The 20,361-nt window shown below is 48.4% G+C and overlaps 1 protein-coding gene across 2 annotated transcripts in view; it reads left to right on the top strand.

Annotated features, from left to right (window-relative positions):
• The first annotated feature begins 3,062 nt into the window (after nt 1-3,062).
• tmem178a (transmembrane protein 178a) overlaps nt 3,063-20,361 on the top strand; it is a 33,512-nt gene continuing 16,213 nt past the window's right edge. For both annotated transcript variants that reach the window (XM_063056370.1, XM_063056369.1), the window contains exons 1-2: nt 3,063-3,669; nt 17,353-17,466. In XM_063056370.1, coding sequence (XP_062912440.1) covers nt 3,309-3,669; nt 17,353-17,466 — 475 coding nt within the window. In that variant the 5' untranslated portion in view covers nt 3,063-3,308. The remainder of the gene's footprint in view (nt 3,670-17,352; nt 17,467-20,361) is intronic.

Raw genomic sequence — 20,361 nt, 5'->3', positions numbered from 1 at the left:
CGCTGGAGTTTAGAAGAATGAGGGAGTATCTCATTGAAACCTATCAAATATTGAAAGAACTAGATACAGAGCAGATGGAGAGGATGATTTCTATAGTGAAGGATTTTAGGACCAGAGGGCACAGCCTCAGAATAGAAGGACGCCCCTTTAGAACGGAGATGAAAAGGAATTTCTTTAGCCAGAGGCAGGTGAATCTGTGGAATTCATTGCCATAGATGGCTGTGGAGGCCAAGTCATTGGGTGTATTTAAAGTGGAGGTTGATAGCTTCTTGATTTGTAAGGGTGTCAAACGTTAATTCAGAAACAAAGGTTCTGAACTTAAAGAGGGGTAACTTTGAAGGTATGAGACGTGAATTAGCTAAGATAGACTGGCAAATGACACTTAAAGGATTGACGGTGGATATGTAATGGCAAGCATTTAAAGGTTGCATGGATGAACTACAACAATTGTTCATCCCAGTTTGGCAAAAGAATAAATCAAGGAAGGTAGTGCACCCGTGGCTGACAAGAGAAATTAGGGATAGTATCAATTCCAAAGAAGAAGCATACAAATTAGCCAGAGAAAGTGGCTCATCTGAGGACTGGGAGAAATTCAGAGTTCAGCAGAGGAGGACAAAGGGCTTAATTAGGAAGGGGAAAAAAGATTATGAGAGAAAACTGGCAGGGAACATAAAAATGGACTGTAAAAGCTTTTATAGATATGTAAAAAGGAAAAGACTGGTAAAGACAAATGTAGGTCCCCTGCAGACAGAAACAGGTGAATTGATTATGGGGAGCAAGGACATGGCAGACCAATTGAATAATTACTTTGGTTCTGTCTTCACTAAGGAGGACATAAATAATCTTCCAGAAATAGTAAGGGACAGAGGGTCCAGTGAGATGGAGGAACTGAGTGAAATACATGTTAGTAGGGAAGTGGTGTTAGGTAAATTGAAGGGATTGAAGGCAGATAAATCCCCAGGGCCAGATGGTCTGCATCCTAGAGTGCTTAAGGAAGTAGCCCAAGAAATAGTGGATGCATTAGTGATAATTTTTCAAAACTCGTTAGATTCTGGACTAGTTCCTGAGGATTGGAGGGTGGCTAATGTAACCCCACTTTTTAAAAAAGGAGGGAGAGAGAAACCGGGGAATTATAGACCGGTTAGCCTAACGTCGGTGGTGGGGAAACTGCTGGAGTCAGTTATCAAGGATGTGATAACAGCACATTTGGAAAGCGGTGAAATGATCGGACAAAGTCAGCATGGATTTGTGAAAGGAAAATCATGTCTGACGAATCTCATAGAATTTTTTGAGGATGTAACTAGTAGAGTGGATAGGGGAGAACCAGTGGATGTGGTATATTTGGATTTTCAAAAGGCTTTTGACAAGGTCCCACACAGGAGATTAGTGTGCAAACTTAAAGCACACGGTATTGGGGGTAAGGTATTGGTGTGGGTGGAGAATTGGTTAGCAGACAGGAAGCAAAGAGTGGGAATAAACGGGACCTTTTCAGAATGGCAGGCGGTGACTAGTGGGGTACCGCAAGGCTCGGTGCTGGGACCCCAGTTGTTTACAATATATATTAATGACTTGGATGAGGGAATTAAATGCAGCATCTCCAAGTTTGCAGATGACACAAAGCTGGGTGGCAGTGTTAGCAGTGAGGAGGATGCTAAGAGGATGCAGGGTGACTTGGATAGGTTGGGTGAGTGGGCAAATTCATGGCAGATGCAATTTAATGTGGATAAATGTGAAGTTATCCACTTTGGTGGCAAAAATAGGAAAACAGATTATTATCTGAATGGTGGCCGATTAGGAAAAGGGGAGGTGCAACGAGACCTGGGTGTCATTATACACCAGTCATTGAAAGTGGGCATGCAGGTACAGCAGGCGGTGAAAAAGGCGAATGGTATGCTGGCATTTATAGCGAGAGGATTCGAGTACAGGAGCAGGGAGGTACTACTGCAGTTGTACAAGGCCTTGGTGAGACCACACCTGGAGTATTGTGTGCAGTTTTGGTCCCCTAATCTGAGGAAAGACATCTTTGCCATAGAGGGAGTACAAAGAAGGTTCACCAGATTGATTCCTGGGATGGCAGGACTTTCATATGAAGAAAGACTGGATGAATTGGGCTTGTACTCGTTGGAATTTAGAAGATTGAGGGGGGATCTGATTGAAACGTATAAGATCCTAAAGGGATTGGACAGGCTAGATGCAGGAAGATTGTTCCCGATGTTGGGGAAGTCCAGAACGAGGGGTCACAGTTTGAGGATAGAGGGGAAGCCTTTTAGGACCGAGATGAGGAAAAACTTCTTCACACAGAGAGTGGTGAATCTGTGGAATTCTCTGCCACAGGAAACTGTTGAGGCCAGTTCATTGGCTATGTTTAAGAGGGAGTTAGATATGGCCCTTGTGGCTACGGGGATCAGGGGGTATGGAGGGAAGGCTGGGGCGGGGTTCTGAGTTGGATGATCAGCCATGATCATAATAAATGGTGGTGCAGGCTCGAAGGGCCGAATGGCCTACTCCTGCACCTATTTTCTATGTTTCTATGTTTTCTATGTTACGGGGAGAAGGCGGGAGAGGGGTTGAGAGGGATAATAAATCAGCCATGATGGAATGGCAGAGCAGACTCGAGGCTGAATGGTCTAATTCTGCTCCTGTGACCTGTGGTCTTATGGTTTAAATTGATGGTATAATATTGAGCAGAAATAGTGTAGAATGAAGGTATAATTCAGACCAGAATACCGAAGACAACTATTTTCCTGTAAAAGTATTGAGATACAATTAATGTCAATTTAAGTTTATGTGATTGAAGGTCGTGAAAACAAAGCTAATTTTCATCGACTTTGTCCGCTGGGTATGACAATGAACTTGAACCTGAGATATCTTTTCCAGCCGTCTGATAGAGTCCCCCGCCCCCCAAGGAGGCACCTTCGGACAGTGAAACACTCCCTCGGCGCCACATCCCGTGTCTCGGAGGTGGGTCGAAAGCCTTTGTAGCGAGGGTCCATAGCGCGCCGCCTCCAGCCGGCGCTGGAACACTGTATTGTTGGTTTCTGCCGCCTCGGTGTGTGCGGGGGCGGAGGCGAGGGAGGTGGATGCTAAGCGGAGCGGCGGAGAGAGATCAGATGTAGCACTCGGAGCGAGACTTCGAGAGAGAGAGAGACTGCGAGACAGTGAGAGAGGGTAGGGGGAAGAGAGAAAGAAAGAGAAAGCCACCCCCCTCCCCCTCTGGAAGCCTCTTCTCCACCGTCCGGATGTCAGATGAAAGGGAAAGCGTCTGAACGGCGCAAAGGCAGCGAGGGGTGACCGGGGCCGCTCGGAGGATGGGCAGCCGCGGCTGGAGCAGCATAGGCAGCCTGGCGCTGAGCGTCGGCGCCCTTCTACTGCTCACAACCGCGATCTTCACCGACCACTGGTACGGCACGGACACCCGCCGGCACCGGCAGAGCTGCGGCGGCCCGGGGCAGCGGCGGCTGATGCCCATGTCAAGCCTGCCGCTCCGGGAAGCCCCCGACTCGCTGCCAGCGGGAGTCCCGGACTCGCCCACCGCCTGGCGCTCCGTGCCGGGGCTTGGAGTCCTGGAGTCGGACTGTGCGCGCCCGCTCTTCGCCACCCACACCGGGCTGTGGAGGAAATGTTATTACCTGGGCGTGGACCCCGATATCGATCATCTCGTCTCCAGAGGTAAGGACCTCTCCCCCCTCCCCACCGCCGTCCCAATCTGGCATTGGGATGTCGCTCCTATATCGGGTTTAAGCGCGATCGGGGCATTGCGGTCCTGTCCAGCCCCAAGTTCCTGGGCTGTGTCAGAGCCGGTGGTAAAATCGGGTATCCACCAGGTAGACGCCAGCCGGATCGGGAACTCCGGCCGGTGTGACTTTTAATGCGCGGGTCTTGTTGTACAAGAAAGAATTGGAATTAGATAGGGTTTAGACTTCCGGCAGGGCGTCTTCCCAATCTGGGGTCCACGGACACTGATTAATAGTGTTGGTCCATGACATTCAAAAGATTGGGAACTCCTGTCAGGGCTTCACAATCTTAGAAACACAGCCATGGTGTGCGATATACAACGTTTCGGAGTTGTTTAATGAAAGCTTTTCAATTGACGATAATGGCTGGTATTGTATCAACGGTTCTGAACGGAAAACGCCAAATAATTATTTTGTTCATTTACTCTTTTCTTTGCGGGGATCTCGGGCTTTGCGTTTTTTTTAATCCTCCAAAAGATAGAGGTGAGCTCCCCGCTGTCTTTCCGGAGAATGTGATCCCACGGGGCTGCTCAGTGTTGGGACTTAGACCGGGCCACGGTGAAGGAGCCGCAATTTACCTGAGATCGGCGGGGAGGCTGCAGGTGGTGGTGCTCCCGAAGCGCCTGCTTGGGTTTGGCCTTCCTGGCGGCGGCTCGGCACAACCAACTTCAGTCTTTCTTGTGGATGATTCGCGCGGTCGCAACTAAATCGCAGCTAGATCGGGCTTGGATCTCCGGCAAGGCGACCATGACCTCTGTGCCTGTGGGGGAGGCAACCTATGCATCCGCGGTGGATGGGGAGCCATCAACTGGGCTGCCTTAGAGCATAGAACAGGACAGCCCAGAACAGCCCTTTCGGCCCCACAATTACGTTAGTAATCAAATGAACTACCTGACTGATCCCCTCTGCCCGCGCTATGTCCTTGTGCTTCTGTTTTCCTTGCATTCATGTGTCTCTTCAAAGCTGCTAATGCATCTGTCTCCACCACTCTGTAAAAAAAGCTTACCCCTCGTATCTCCTCTGAAATGAGCCCTTCTCACCTGAAATGAGGGCTCTCTGGTATGAGACATTTCAACCCTCCGGGAAAGGTGCCGTGTGTCCGGATGGTGCCATTTTCACGAGTGTTAAAACATACAACATTACAGCACTGTACGACCTTTAAACCTATTCCAAGATAAATCTAGCCCTTCCGGCCTCCATAACCCTCCATTTTTCTATCATCCATGTGCCCGTCTAAGAGTGTCTTCAATGCCCCTAATGTATCGGCCTCTACCACCGCCCCTGGCAAGGGTGTTCGACACCCCAGCCACTACCTATGTAAATAACTTACCTCTGACAACTCCCCCTATACTTTCCTCCAATCACCTTAAAATTATGTCCCCTCGTATTGGCCATTTCTGCTCTGGGGAAAAGTCTTGGCTGTTCACTTGATCTACCTCTCTTATCATCCTGAACACCTTTATCAAGTCACCTCTCATCTACTGTCTCTCCAAAGAGAAAAACCCTAACTTGCTTAACTTATCTTCATAAGACATTGTCTCTAATCCAGGCAGCAGTCTGGTAAACATGAGGAAGTCTGCAGATGCTGGAATTTCAAGCAACACACATAAAAATTGCTGGTGAACGCAGCAGGCCAGGCAGCATCTATAGGAAGAAAATCAACAAACTCATTCGTAAGGCCAGTGATGTTGTGGGGATGGAACTGGGCTCTCTCACGGTGGTCTCTGAAAAGAGGATGCTGTCCAAGTTGCATGCCATCTTGGACAATGTCTCCCATCCACTACATAATGTACTGGTTGGGCACAGGAGTACATTCAGCCAGAGACTCATTCCATCGAGATGCAACACAGAGCGTCATAGGAAGTCAATCCTGCCTGTGGCCATCAAACTTTACAACTCCTCCCTTGAAGGGTCAGACACCCTGAGCCAATAGGCTGGTCCTGGACTTATTTCCTGGCATAATTTACATATTACTAGTTAATTATTTATGGTTTTATTACTATTTAATTATTTATGGTGCAACTGTAACAAAAATCAATTTCCCCTGGGATCAATAAAGTATGACTATGACTATGACTATAAGAGGTTCAACCTGAAACATCAACTGTACCTCTTCCTATAGATGTTGCCTGGCCTGCTGTGTTCACCAGCAATTTTTTAGCAGTCTGGTAAATCTTCTCTGCACCTTCCCTAAACTTCCACAGCCTTTCTGTAATGAGGAGACCAGAGGTGAACACAGTACTCCAAGCGTGGTCTAACCAGCTTTACAGAGCTGTAGAGTTGTCAGGGCTGCACTTATCCTGGCAGGTGGGGAGCGTCCATCCCATTCTTCACTTGTGCCTTGTCAATGGTGCAAAGACTTTGCATTGTTGAGAGTTGCAGATAGCCAGCCTCTGATCTGCTCACTGTGACCACAGTATTTATGTGACTGTTCTGGTAAGGGGTGACTCTTCCCCCCCCCCCCGCGTCTCCCCGTCTCCTGCCAGGGTGGTGACAGTGAGAGAGTCAGCAGTGGTCAAGGGGAGGTGGCGGGACGCTCTCGCGCAAGTGGTCAGGTTAGTGACACCAGAGTTACCTGCCCCTGCTTGAATGATGTCGAGAGTGAGGCCCATATTGTGTGCAGTTCTGGCTGTCTACCTCCAGGAAAGATGTCAATATGATTGAAAGAGAATAGAGAAAACTTACAAGGATGTTGCCAGGACTGGAGGACCTGAGTTATAGTGGAGGGTTGATAGTTCGGACTTTATTCCTTGGAATGTAGGAGAATGAGAGGAGATTTGACAGAGATATACAAAACTATGAGGGGTATAAATAGGGTAAATGCAAGCAGGCTTTCCCCACTGAGGTTGGGTGAGACTGGAATTAGAGGTTATAGGTTAAGGGTGAAAGGTGAAATGATTCAGGGGAACTTCTTCACTCAGAGGGTGGTGAGAGTGTGGAGCTTGCTGCCAGTGGACGTGGTGATTGCAACTTTTAAGAGAAATTGGGATAAGTACGTAGATGGAGGAATATGAAGGGCTATGGTCTGAGAGCAGGTCAATGGGACTAGACCGATTAAGAGTTTGGCATGGATTAGAGAGGCTGAAGAGCCCATTCCTATGCTGTAGTGCCTTATGACTTGCTGCATACTGAGGTGTTGTGAATAGAATTGGACACTGTGCAATGGTCAACAAACCCCACCTCCACCCTCCTGGTAGACAGAAGTTCAGTGATGAGGCAGTGGAGGGTGGTTAGACCTGGGATGCTGGCCCAAGGACCTCTCTTCAGTGGTGTCCTGGGTGATGATCGACCGCCAATGACCACAGCCATCTTCCTTACTTTGAAGTTTGGCCCTCGCCAATGACATCCCCTCCCCTTTTGATGCCCCTTCTACCAGGGTGTTGGGATGCATTCTCAGTGAAACACTGCCCTGATGTCAAAGACAGCCGAGAGGCCCAGCTCCTTGGCTGTGTTGATGTCTGAGGCCGGGTGGGTCTCAAGCTGTTATTGGCTGAGCAGGTTATCGTGGCAAGGATCTGAAAGACATTAACTACTTCTAATATCTTGGGAGCCTCCTCCCATCAGTGGTGAAACCCACCATTGCTTTTAGTGCATTAACACAACCTTCATTTGGTTCATGAAACATGTGTTTGAAGATCAGAACTCCAGACAAGGCCCAAAGCTCAAGGTCCACCAGGCAGCCATGATCGCTGTCCTCTGGTGTGCTTCTGAGACCCAGATACCTACAACAGGCCCTGGAGATTTACCGTCAATGCTGTCTGCACAGCAGCACAGAGCAATACATGGAAATTATTAATATGTCACAAAAATAGATTAATAGAGCATAAGATAAATAACAAGGTTGTGTAACACACACAAGGTTCTGGAGAAACTCAGCAGGTCAGGCAGCATCCATGGAGACAAATAAACAGTTGATGGGTTGAGACCCTTCAACAGGACTAGCAAGGTAGTGCCCATTGGTTCATGGACCAGTCAGAAATCTGATGAAGGGGAAAGGGTGCTCCTGAATTGGTGAGTGTGGGTCTTCAGGCTCCTGTACCTCCTCCCTGATGAAGAGGGCGTGTCCCGGATGGTAGGATCCTTAATGATAAATGCTGCCTTCTTGAGACCCTGCCTCTTCAAGATGCCCTTGATGATGAGGAGTGTGGTGTCCATGATGGAGAAGGCTAAGTTTACAGCTCTCTGCAGTCTCTTTCAATCCTGTGCTCTGGAATCAGTCAACCAGTCAAAATGCTTTCCGTCGTACATTTTTGGAAATTTATAAGGGACTTCGGTGACATACCAAATCTCTGCAAACAAAGTAGAGTTGCTGATGAGCCTTCTTTGTGATTGCATCAATCTGTCAGGCCGAAGACAGATCCTCTGAGATGTTAGGTAAACCGGCCAACAGCAGTGTCCTCTCCCAAGCCCAACATCCCCCGCACTGAGGCCCCAGAGACACTTCACTCTCTCAGGCAGACCATGTCATTTGTACAAACTCTGCCCTGGGAAGTGATTATGAGGGGGGTGTCGTGTGGAAGAGCTTCAAAGTGATCCGCTCAAATGCTCCTTCTGCACTGATGCCTGGGAACCTCTGGGCCGTGAAGCGGGAAGGAGCATTGGGTTGGTGTTGAGCATATGAGACTATACACCAGAAGCACACAGAGACCCTGTGTAAGGGGTGAAAGGGGCCTCACTAACCACCCCTCTGACACCTCTTGCCTCATCTGTGGAAGAGTCTGTGTGGGCCATATCGGCCTCACCAACCACTAAGAGCCCACCACACTGGGGTGGCAGCAACTCATCCGCAATCCAGCAGCACGTAGGATTCCTCATTGCTGTTTCCCTAACAACTTTGCTTTACCAGTCAGAGCTGAACTTCACCACCCCCCGCCCCCACCACCTCCTCGAAACCTGGAGGATCGGTGGACCACTCTTAGTCTGGCCACTACCCTTTGACCTGTTTGGCGTGGGTGACCCTATTAAGAGTCAAAGCTCAAGACCCTGACTCCAGCCAACAAAGGTCATTGAGGCACACAAACCTCCAACCTTGATGAGGTCGTGGAAGTGTAGTGATGATACTGTTGCTTTCTCACTGGGTTACTGTACCAGCTCTTGCACTTGCTTTGATCTTTGACACTGGCTAAAGCCAACGGTTGTGAAGGGAAAATGGTGATGGCTTTGAGCAAATCACTGGTTGATGCCAATGGTTGTCAGTAGCTAGGATTGACAATGCCAACCACTCCAAATGGAGCTGCTTTGTTTTAGCAGCAGTTAGCATGCTCACTCTCGGATCTGGAAGAACCAGACTGGCTGACGGATTGAGAGTGCCAACTCTGTCAGCTTACCCTGCCGGAACATTCCGCAAGGAGTCCAGTGCCAGTGTTCCACTTTTCCAGATTTCTGTAGGCTTTGCAGAAGGAAATAACCTCTCGGATCTCGCCATGGGAGCACAGAGACTATTGCTTAACTAGGGATTAGGGCGTTAACTATTTTCCCCTAGGGTTATGTACTTAATAATTTATGTGCTTGATATTTATTAGTGTTAATTTTATGTTTTTATTTTTATGAAATACTGAATAATTGCTGACATTGAAAAGATTCACCAGTTGTAATAATTTCTTTTGTGTCTGAAGCTGGAGACTCGTAAACTCATTTTTTTAAAAATTGCTCAGAACCTTTGTAGCCAGAGAGGGTGGGGACAGGGCTTTGGGGCCATTTGGGGAGCTGGTTGTCCTCACTGCACTACTGGAGCCTGTGAGAGACGGGCACTTTGCACCCAGTCCAGGTTTGTACAGATGCGAATGTGGGAGTGAACAGTAGAAACAAGTCTGGTGCAGGATCTAGATCAGAGGCATCAGGCCCATTGGTGCCCAACTGGTTTTCACTTTGGCCCTTCGTTTGGAGGATATTTCCCAGGACGCCAAAGGGGAGAACTTCCAACCAGTGTCCCAAGATGCTTAAGCCCACTTGAAAGGAGAGGTAGATGAGACCATAAGACATAGGAGCAAAATTAGGCCATTCAGCCCATCAAGTTTGCTCTGTCATTCCATCATGGCTGATCCCAGATCCCACTCAACCCCCATACACCTGTCTTCTCGCCATATCCTTTGATACCCTGACTCATCAGGAAATGATCAACTTCCACCTTAAATACACGCACAGACTTGGCCACAGCCTGTGGCAGAGCATACTACAGATTTGCTACTCTCTGGCTAGAAAAATTCCTCTTTACCTCTGTTCTAAAGGGTCGCCCCTCAGTTCTGAGGCTGTGCCCTCTAATTCTGGATACAGTACCCCCACCATGGGAAAGATCCTCTCCACATCCACCCTACCAGGTCCTTTCAACATTGGACAGTTTCAATGAGATCCCCACACATTGTTCTAAATTCCAGTGAGTACAGGCCCAAAGCTGCCAAACGCTGCTCATATGTTAACCCTTTCATTCCTGGAATCATCCTCGTGAACCTCCTCTGGACTCTCTCCAACGACAACACATCCTTTCCAAGATATGGGCCCAAAACTGTTGACAATACTCCAAGTGCGGCCTGACTAGTGTCTTATAAAGCCTCAGCAGTATCTCATTGTTTTTATATTGTATTCCTCTTGAAATAAATGCCAACATTGCATTTGCCTTCCTTACCACAGACTCAACCTGTAACATAACCTTCTGGGAGTCTTGCACGAGAACTCCAAAGTCTCTCTGCACCTCTGATGTTTGAACCTTCTCCCCATTTAGATAATAGTCCACACTATTGTTCCTTTTACCAAAATGCATTATCATACATTTCCCAACACTGTATTCCATCTGCCACTTTTTTGTCCATTATTCCAATTTGTCAAAATCCCGCTGCAATCATAATGCTTCCTCAACACCACCTACCCCTTCATCTATCTTCGTGTCATCCGCAAACTTTGCCACGAATCCATCAATTCCATTATCCAAATCATTGACAAACAATGTGAAAAGTCGTGGTCTTAATACTGACCCCTGAGGAACACCACTAGTCACTGGTAGCCAACTGAGATCTAATCGGAGTGATGTGAGGTACTCAGCTTTCCTGGATCCACAACCTCCAGAGCACAGAGCGCACTCAACCAATGCCTTCTCTATGTATGTGTGTTTGTGACTCTCTGTCTGTGTGTGTGTGTGTGTGTGTGTGTTCTCAGTGTTATCTGCATTCCATTATATTTCTCTTTTGGGTAATTTCTGGTGTTTGGGATGTCTCGTCTCTCAGACTGACAGCTGTCAGTGAGCTGTCCCGCCGAGCACCAGGCTCTGCTCCTTTGTGGCTGTCTGTACGGTAAATGGATGCAGCAGGGGATTAATTTACAAGCTTGTCGCAGCTATTTTCACAGCTTCACAGCAAAACTTCTCATACATCAGTCACGCGTGCTGAACCATTTATAGATGTCTAGCAAGTGCCTTGAAAAATATTGCTGAACTGCGGCTCCGGGCACATCCGGCAGATTTAACACAAGCGCAGGCGGAGCTGAGCCCCTGCCTGCACTGTGTGACACTCAGAAATGGAGAACCACGTCCTCAGCTGCGTCCTGCTCCACGTTTCAGCATCCAGTCGCTCCTCGGCGCTCTCCAGCGCAGCCAAAGCGACGAGCTGTGTTTCGCTCCCATGTTGAGCCCCCCGCCCCACTGCTCCCGGTGCACCGGCTTCAGCGCACCCTTGTGAAGGCAAGAGAGACCAGACACGATGGATGGCGACTTGCAGCGCAGGGCAGAGTGGCAGCCGTCTGCCCGCTGGTATGAGACACCACTGCTGTCGAACAACAGAGCCTGGGTTCAACTCTGAGCTCGGCTGCTGCCCGTGAGACATCCGGCTGGCATTTGCCCCTGATGCGCCGCTTCCCGTCACTCTCAGGACTGTGCGTGTTGCTGTGCTGAACTGCCGGGGGTATAAATAGGGTAAATACAAGCGGGCTTTTTCCCACTGAGGGTGGGTGCGATCAGAACTGGAGGTCATAGGTTGAGGGTGAAAGGTTAGATATCTGAGGGGCAGCCTACAGCTTCGCTCAGAAGACGGTGAGGGCCCGGAACGAGCCGCCGGCGGAAGTGGTGGGTGCGGAGAGGCTTGGACGGCAGGGCTGTGGGGGACTATGGTCCAGCTGCCGGCCGCTGGGACCAGGCAGAATAACGGGTTGGCATGGCCTAGACGAGCCAATGGGCCTGTCTCTGGGTTTCTGGGTTAATTGGCCCCTGCAGATAGCCCCCTAGGGTACCCATGAGTGGCAGAACCTCGGGTGTGGAGTGGGAAGTGAGCTAACAGGAGTAAAGTGGCGTCAGTGTAGGGTTAGTGTAAATGGCTGGCAAGGGGGAGATGGGCAGAGGGGCCTGTTTTTGCACTGTATCTCTCTATGACTCTAAAATAACTCGGTTGCAATACACTTTGGAAGGTTAAACTCCAAGGCAGAGTACAAAGTAAATGGCAGGATACTTGGTAGTGTGGAGGAGCAGAGGGATCTCGGGATACATGTCCACAGATCCCTGAACGTTCCCTCACAGGTGGATAGGGTAGTTAAGAAAGCTTATGGGGTGTTAGCTTTCATAAGTCGAGGGATAGAGTTTAAGAGTCGCGATGTAATGATGCAGCTCTATAAAACTCTGGTTAGGCCACACTTGGAGTACTGTGTCCAGTTCTGGTCACCTCACTATAGGAAGGATGTGGAAGCATTGGAAAGGTTACAGAGGAGATTTACCAGGATGCTGCCTGGTTTAGAGAGTATGGATTATGATCAGAGATTAAGGGAGCTAGGGTTTTACTCTTTGGAGAGAAGGAGGATGAGAGGAGACATGATACAGGTGTACAAGATAATAAGAGGAATAGATAGAGTGGATAGCCAGCGCTTCTTCCCCAGGGCACCACTGCTGAATACAAGAGGACATGGCTTTAAGGTAAGGGGTGGGAAGTTCAAGGGGGATATTAGAGGAAGGTTCTTTACTCAGAGAGTGGTTGGTGTGTGGAATGCACTGCCTGATTCAGTGGTGGAGGCAGATACACTAGTGAAGTTTAAGAGACTACTAGACAGATATATGGAGGAATTTAAGGTGGGGACTTATATGGGAGGCAGGGTTTGAGGGTCGGCACAACATTGTGGGCCAAAGGGCCTGTACTGTGCTGTACTGTTCTATGTTCTATGTAACTTTGTAGTATAATATAGGGCAGGAAACCTGGTGGGTCCCTGTGAAACCCCATTTTACATCCAGCTGCAGGAACGTGTCACACAGATACACCTAACAGTGCAATACTCTCCGACATACTGGCTTTGAAACTCCCTAAGTACAAGTCCTCTCCTTTCTGCTTTTCAACAAGTTAATTACTACAACCCACAAATGGGTTAAAAATAATAAGGACTGAGGTGTGTTTGTATGTAATGAATAGACAAGCGTACACAGTCTTTCAGACCTTATGTAGTGGCACAGCACTGCAGAAAGGACAGCTCCGAGCTGCAGTCCCCTTCCAGTTTTTTAGGGGTTTTTGGTGTTCATGGGGTGGTTTTGGGGACAGAAGGGTTCAGGCTAGGGTTTAGGGACGGGCATGTGGTGGAATTAGAGGACAGGCCGGACTCTAAGCCTCCACTTGGAGTTTAAAGGCCAGCGACGCGCGTGGTTGGATGACGGCTGGCACACCAGTGAGATCGGTGTTTGGTTCCTCGGTTGTCACCGATGAGCCCTGGGGTCGATTCCAAGGACCAAAGCCCAAAGGTCGATTGGAAGTCCTGATCGAAGCCCAAAGGTCAATTAGAGGCCCAGACCGAAGATGGAAGGTCGATTGGAAGTCCTGATCGAAGCCCAAAGGTCAATTAGAGGCCCAGACTGAAGACAGAAGGTCGATTGGAAGCCGAGACTTTGACGCCCGATGCTCGGAGCTCAAGTCTGAATGGCTGTGAGTCCACTGGAGAAGTTGAAGGTCCGGTGTCTGTGAACCCACGAGTCCACTGGAGGCTGGAGACCGAAGACAGCCTGTCCTGGGGCGTGAGGACTGTCGATGAGGGTGGGTGGGTGGAAGGGAGGGTGCTTTGCTTCGACGTACATGCGATACATAAATCTGAAGTCACACTTGCTCTACTTTATGCGCCATGTATCACTGCAGATTTAAGCAAACAATGGCAGCTCTTTAGTGCACATCAGACTCCTCTTAACAGCTCCAGAGTGATGAACCAGTCAGTCTATTCCACTGGTGTCGGAGGGAGGAGAAACGCCGTCCAAGGCAAGAAGTGAATTTCCCATTTAGCTCTGTATCATACTGCAGATCTCTACTGTCCATCCGTGCCTCTGGAACAGACGGAGCCCGGGTTTCCTGTCCCAGCTAAACACTGGTACTCCCAACTGAAACAACTTGTAAACATAATTACAAACATGCGAGATCCAGAAGATTCTGGAAGTCCAATGCCACACACACAAAATGCTGGAGAGACTCAGTAAGTTAGGGCAGCAGCTATGGAGAGAAAGAAGAATAAAACAGGTGACGTTTCAGGCCAAGACCCTTCATCAGGACTGAAAAGGAAGGGGGCAGAGGCCAGATGGAGAATAGGGAAAGGAAAAAGCGTAAGAAGAGAGTGGGGACAAATCACTGAAAGTTAGAGAAATCAATGTTTATGCCTTCTGGTTGGAGGCCGCCAGATGGAACATGAGGGGTTGTGCCTCTGACCTGGGATTGGCCTCTTCATTGCAGCAGAGGAGGCCATAGACCGCCACGTCAGAATGGGAGTGGCAAGGCAGAATGAAATGGGTGGCCACCGGGAAATCCTGCCTTTTGCAGAGGATAGAGCGAAGGTGCTCAGCAAGGCAGTCCCCCGAGTCTACGTCGGGTCTCACCAATGTCGAGAAGGCTGCACCAGAAGCAACGGGTACAGTAGATGAGCTCAACAGACTCACCTGGAAGGACTGGTTGGAGTGCTGAGGGAGGAGGGGAGGCACTAGTCCTGCTTGCAGGGATAAGTGTTGGGGGGGTGGGATGAATAAACAAGGGAGTCATGTAGAGTGGGAACACCTACAGAAAGCAGAGGGGCAGGGAAAGATGTGTTTAGTGGTAGACACTTCTGTCCCTGTCAGGAAGGCCTTAAAGCTCCCCTCTTCTTTATTGACAACAGACCTAAACCAGTTTCCCTCCTCCATCTTTGAACTGGTCCTCACCTCAACAATTTCTCTATTGGGTCCCCCCACTTACTCCAAATCCAAGAGTGTAGCCATGGACACCTGCATGGGTCCCAGCTATGCTAGCCCTTTCATTGGCTATGTGGAAAAGTCCATGCTCCAAGCCAATACCAGCGTCGCTCCCCAGCTCTTCCTGTGCCATGCTGACCAATGCATTGGTGCTGCTTCATGCAGCCATGCTGAGCTCGTCAATTTCATCAACCTTGCCTCCTACTTCCACCTGCCCTTAAACTCACTTGGGCCATCTCTGACTCCTCCCTCCCCTTTCTCAATCTCTTTGTCTCCAACCTGTTCTACAAACCTACTGACTCTCACAGCAATCCTGACTAAACCTCTTTCCACCCTGTCACTTGAAAAAATGCTGTTCCCTTCTCTCAGTTCCTCTCTCTCTGCCTCATCTGTTGCTAGGATGAGGCTTTCCATCTCCGATGCACTGTTTTTTTCCTCGAAGAATGGAGGGTCCCCTTCCACCGCTATCAATAATGCTCTCACTGGCATCTCCTCCATTTCTTGTGCATCTGCCCTCACCCCATCCTCCTGCCGTAATAGCAAGGATAGGGTTCCCCTTGCCCTTTCCTACCACCTGACACAAGGCTCTTCAGCAAGTCCGGGCTATAAACTGGATGCTTTTAGCCCCTTCCCACTTCCACACTGAATTCCACCAGAAACCGAGTACTGGAATGCAGTCGTCTGCCCTGCTGTCTATCACCAACAGTCTGAAACACCGGCTCGGTTTTTCCCTGTATAGATGCTGCCTGACCTGCCAAGTGCTGCTGGCGGTCCCCGTCTTTATTTCAGCTTTCCAGCGTCTGCAGCTTTAGAAGTTTCAAAGGTTGGACCTCCAGCTCTTTGGGTCTGGTACATGAGTGCAAACTACTGTGGGGGATAACAGCGGCAAACTTTGGCACACGTGTCTCAGAAAATCCAAGCCACTACTTTCAATGAAATTGTGTTGCTACAACAAGGCCATAAGATACAGTTGCAGAATTAGTCCATCCAGCCATCTTCCCCGCCATTCAAACACGGGTGATGGTTTTAATTTCAACACCACTCACCGTCCTTCTCCCCATAACCCTTCACCCCTTCACCAAGAACATGGCCGACATCTCAAATAAAGCCCATTGCATAGCAAGGTATGTAATCACCAAACGTCAGATGAATATTCTATTCTGCAATACTGTGGGATCACCAATTGTTGATTGCACTGCTCGTGTGTCTGTAGAGTGAGGGGCTGGATGCTAGGCTTCAAACGGGAGAGGATAGGTTAGTGAAGAGGTGAGTGGTTGGTGCTGCAGCTAGACCAGTGCTGATGCCTGGGCCCTGGTCTCTGGGAACATTGGCGGGGTGCAGAGCAAGGGAAGCTCATGTGATACCAGGCAGCACCAGGCAGACTCTTCTCGTTCTGCTCGCAGAAGGAAAGGAGTATAGGGAACAGAAGAAAGTCTGCAGATGCTGGAAATCCAGAACAACACGTAAAATGCTGGAGGAACTCAGCAGGCCAGACAGCATCTATGGAGGAGAATAAACAGTTGACATCTTGGGCTGAGACCCTTCTTCAGGACTGAAGAGGAAGGGGGAAGATGCCAGAATAAAAGGGTGGGGGGGGTGGGGAAGGAGGGTAGCCGGAAAGTGACAGGTGAAGCCAGATGAGTAGGAAAGGTAAAGCAGGGAGAGAGGGAGAAGTAGAGATGCGCTTTGTGGTAGACTTCCTTTGGAGATGGTGGACGTTGCGAAGGATGATGCGCTGGGATATGGTTTTGCACCGGAGCCCTGGGGCATGAAATAATGGAGAGGGGCTCCTGGGACATGGGAGGTTTAACGTGCCCAGTTCCAGCTCTTCATTAATTAGCTGACTTCACTTTCCTCTGTTCCACTGGAGCTGACAGATTGGTTGGGCTGAGCTCCCTTTGCACTGTAATAACCCCTGCCCTGAGCAGTTTGGTTTCCCCACTTCCACTGATGGTTTCAGAAAACAACCGAGAAGCAAAAGCCAAGCAGGCACAGCTCAGAGGTCGCTAGATGCCAACGCCCCTTGTTATACAACACAACATTTTGCGAACAGATGCAAACATAGATTAAAGTCCCCTGAGTACACAGCACAAATGTGGAGGTCACTGGCCCTGAGCCAGGGTCTCATAAACAATTTTCATTTACAAATTGGAAGCACAATAATATTTCGTTAATGTGCTGTACAGCACTTGGCATAAAAGAGACTAAAGAATTTTATTAAAATATGAATGATCAGCCTAATTTCATGAGCTAAATATTGTGAACATTGGCAGTATTCCAAAGCGAACATGTTATATTTTGCTGGTAGTATTTAATCAGTTCTATTATAAAACAGTATATAATTATGTTGCTTTTGATGTTCAGTGCGTAGCTCTATATCCTGCGTGTTTACAATGACTTCAGGGTCTGTCGCGCTAAGTCCCCCATTGTCTGATGTTCTGAATCTCATTCTCCCGTCAGGAATTGCACAGAGATGCACGTCTGTCAAGTATCATTACTCTCAGCCCCTTCGTCTGAGAAGTATTCCTTTCAACCTCACCAAGACTATCCAACAGGACGAATGGCATCTGCTGCGTGAGTATAGACCAACTTACGCTTCGTTCAAAGTCAAAGTTAATTTATTATCAAAGTACGTATATGTGTCCATGAGATTCACTTCCTTATGGGCATTTACAGGAGTGTAAGGAAACACGATCGAATTTATGAAAATATAGTCAGAAAAAGACTGACAAATGACCAGTGTGCAAACAAAGACAAATTGTGCAGCTAAAAAATGAATAATACTGAGAACATGAGTTGTAGATTTTGAAAGTGAATCTGTATGTTATGGAGTCAGTTCAGGGTTGAGGTGAGTGAAGTTGTCCACGCAGGTCCAGGAGCCTGATGGTTGCGGGGTGGGGGACGGGGGTGGTAATAGCTGTCCCTGAACCTGGTGGTGTGGGACCTAAAGCTCCTGGACTTCCTGCCCAATGGTGGTGGCAAGAAGAGAGCACAGCCTGGATGATGCTGGGGGGGTCCTTGACAATGGATGCTGCTTGTAGATGTGCTTAATGGTGGGGAAAGCTTTGCCTGTGATGGACTGGACTGTATCCACACTCTCTATAGACTTTCCCATTCCAGGGCATTGGTGTTTCCATACCAGGCCGTGATGCAATCAATTAGGATACACTCCACTGTGCATCTATAGATGCTTATCAAGGTTTGAGGTGACATGTCGAATCTACACAAACTCTAAGAAAACCCTTTACTTCTCCTCCACACCCTGCCTTCACTAGACTTTTCTCCCCACATGCAAGTCTTTTCTTCAAACAAAATAGTTTTGTTACATAGAAATATTTCACTTGTTCGTACAGGTCATGGTTGCAGTCAATACGTTGGTTTCTTTGGCATTATTCCACATCGGCTGAGTTGTCTCACAGCTTGCATGGGGGTAACTCTTGTGTTGAGCGCTGGGCAGAGACCTCCAGGATGTTACTCCAGTAACAGGGAAGGAATACGAGTGAGTCCTCCTCCCGGTCAAACCGTATGGGGCTTGCAGGTGATGAAGTTCTTGTGCACTGTTGTCCTTCCAGGTATATAAATCAGAAACACAAAGGGATTCTGCAGACGCTGGAAATCCACACACTAGATTCTGGAGGAACTCAGCAAGTCTGACAGCAACTCTGGAAAGGAATGAACAGTCAATGTTTTGGGCTGAGGACTGGAAAGGACAGGGGCAGAAGCCGGAATAAGAAGGTGGGGGAGGGGAGGGAGTGCGAGCCGGCAGGTGATAGGTGAGACCAGGTGAGGGGGGGAAGGTGGGTGGGGGAGGGAGAAGCTGGGAGGTGATAGGTCAAAGAGGAAAAGGGCTGACGAAGAAGGAATCTGATAGGAGAGGAGAATGGACCATGGATGAAAGGGATCACTCACTTGATCTTTGCAGGCACATGGTGTCCTCCTTACAACTTCCAGCCACCATTCTTTTTCACTGTTAGTGAATATAAGTACAGCACCTTCATCCAAATCACTGATACAGGCCGTAAAGATTTGAGGGCCCGACACTGATTCTGGGGGAATCCCATTAGCTATTGTTTTATCACTCTGAAAAGTTATATCTTTATCCCAATTCTCTCTTTCTCGTGAGAAATCCCATTAGTTATTGTTTTATCACTCTGAAAAGTTATATCTTTATCCTAATTCTCTCTTTCTTGTGAAAAATCCCATTAGTTATTGTTTTATCACTCTGAAAAGTATATCTTTATCCAATTCTCTCGTTCTCGTGAGCCACTCCTGTACCCCTGCTGGTATTTTACCTCCGAGCCCACACATCCTTACCTTTTATGAGGGACCTTATCAAGTGCCTTCTGGAAGTCCAAATATACTACATCTACTGGTCCTCCTTCATCTACCTTTAATGTTACCTCCCTGAACAACAGGAGCAAATTTGACAATCGTTATCTCATGTTACCTAGTTATCCCTGCCATTACTGGCATAATTAAGGATGCCAGAATGGTGGTGAGGCGTTTACACTTTAGCCCTGCTCAGTTCAAAATTGGTGAACTTCCCTCTTATCTCTGCTGAATGGCAGACATCAGTCCACATGGGGGTGACTTGGTGCTTGTCCCCCATTCAATCATATTGATCCTTGTACACAGGAAGCCTGAGGCAATGCTAGCCATCAGCGTACAAGCAAAAGTTGAAGATGCAAGAATTGGCAGGCAAGATCTACTCCCTCTGTGGGTAGTTTGACTGCAGCTGGGCTCACAGCCTCGGGCCCTTCTACCATCTGGCCTCACCTTTTGACAGGCCACCGGGGATTGCCGAGCCAGTGCTCTGACCCTCATTATCAGGGAACAGTGCCTCTGTCTGCACAGTGTTAAGGGACACATGATCAAGAGAGTTACTGGAAAGAACAAACCCTTCGCTATGTTCAGTAGAAACAACATGTTATTTTTATTCAGCAAAGTTCATTCACCCTCATGTGCTCAAATCAGACACGTTTGAGGTTTGTTTCCAAGAATCAAAATCAGGATTATTATCACCGGCATATGTCATGAAACTTGTAGCTTTTATATACATATAAATTACTATTTTTATATATATAGAGAGAGAGCAAAAATAGTGAGGTAGTATTCATGGGTTCATTGTCCGTTCTGATGGTGGAGGGGAAGAAGCTGTTCCTGAAACACTGAGTGTGTGTCTTCGCGCTCCTGTACCTCCTCCCTGATGGTAGCAAGGAGAAGAGTATACTACACGTGAGCTCCAATCACTGCAATCCGCAGCCTGTAAGAAAAGGACTTTTGAACTATCTGAACGAACTAGTGATCTTACAGTCTCCTGAAGGATTCGGCCAGCTTGACTCTCAGGAATGGCCATCGCTGGGGGCAAACGCTGCGTCGAAGCCCGAGAGTGGAAAACGGACCCTTGCTCAGCTGTGTTACTCAGCACCGATTAAAGCATCGAGTCAGGATAAAGTGTCAAGGCCCAAG

Source organism: Mobula hypostoma, chromosome 8, assembly GCF_963921235.1.
Source record: "Mobula hypostoma chromosome 8, sMobHyp1.1, whole genome shotgun sequence".
Classification (NCBI taxonomy): domain Eukaryota; kingdom Metazoa; phylum Chordata; class Chondrichthyes; order Myliobatiformes; family Myliobatidae; genus Mobula; species Mobula hypostoma.
The sequence above is the reverse complement of the archived record's forward strand: the minus strand, read 5'-3'. Positions and strand labels throughout refer to the sequence as shown.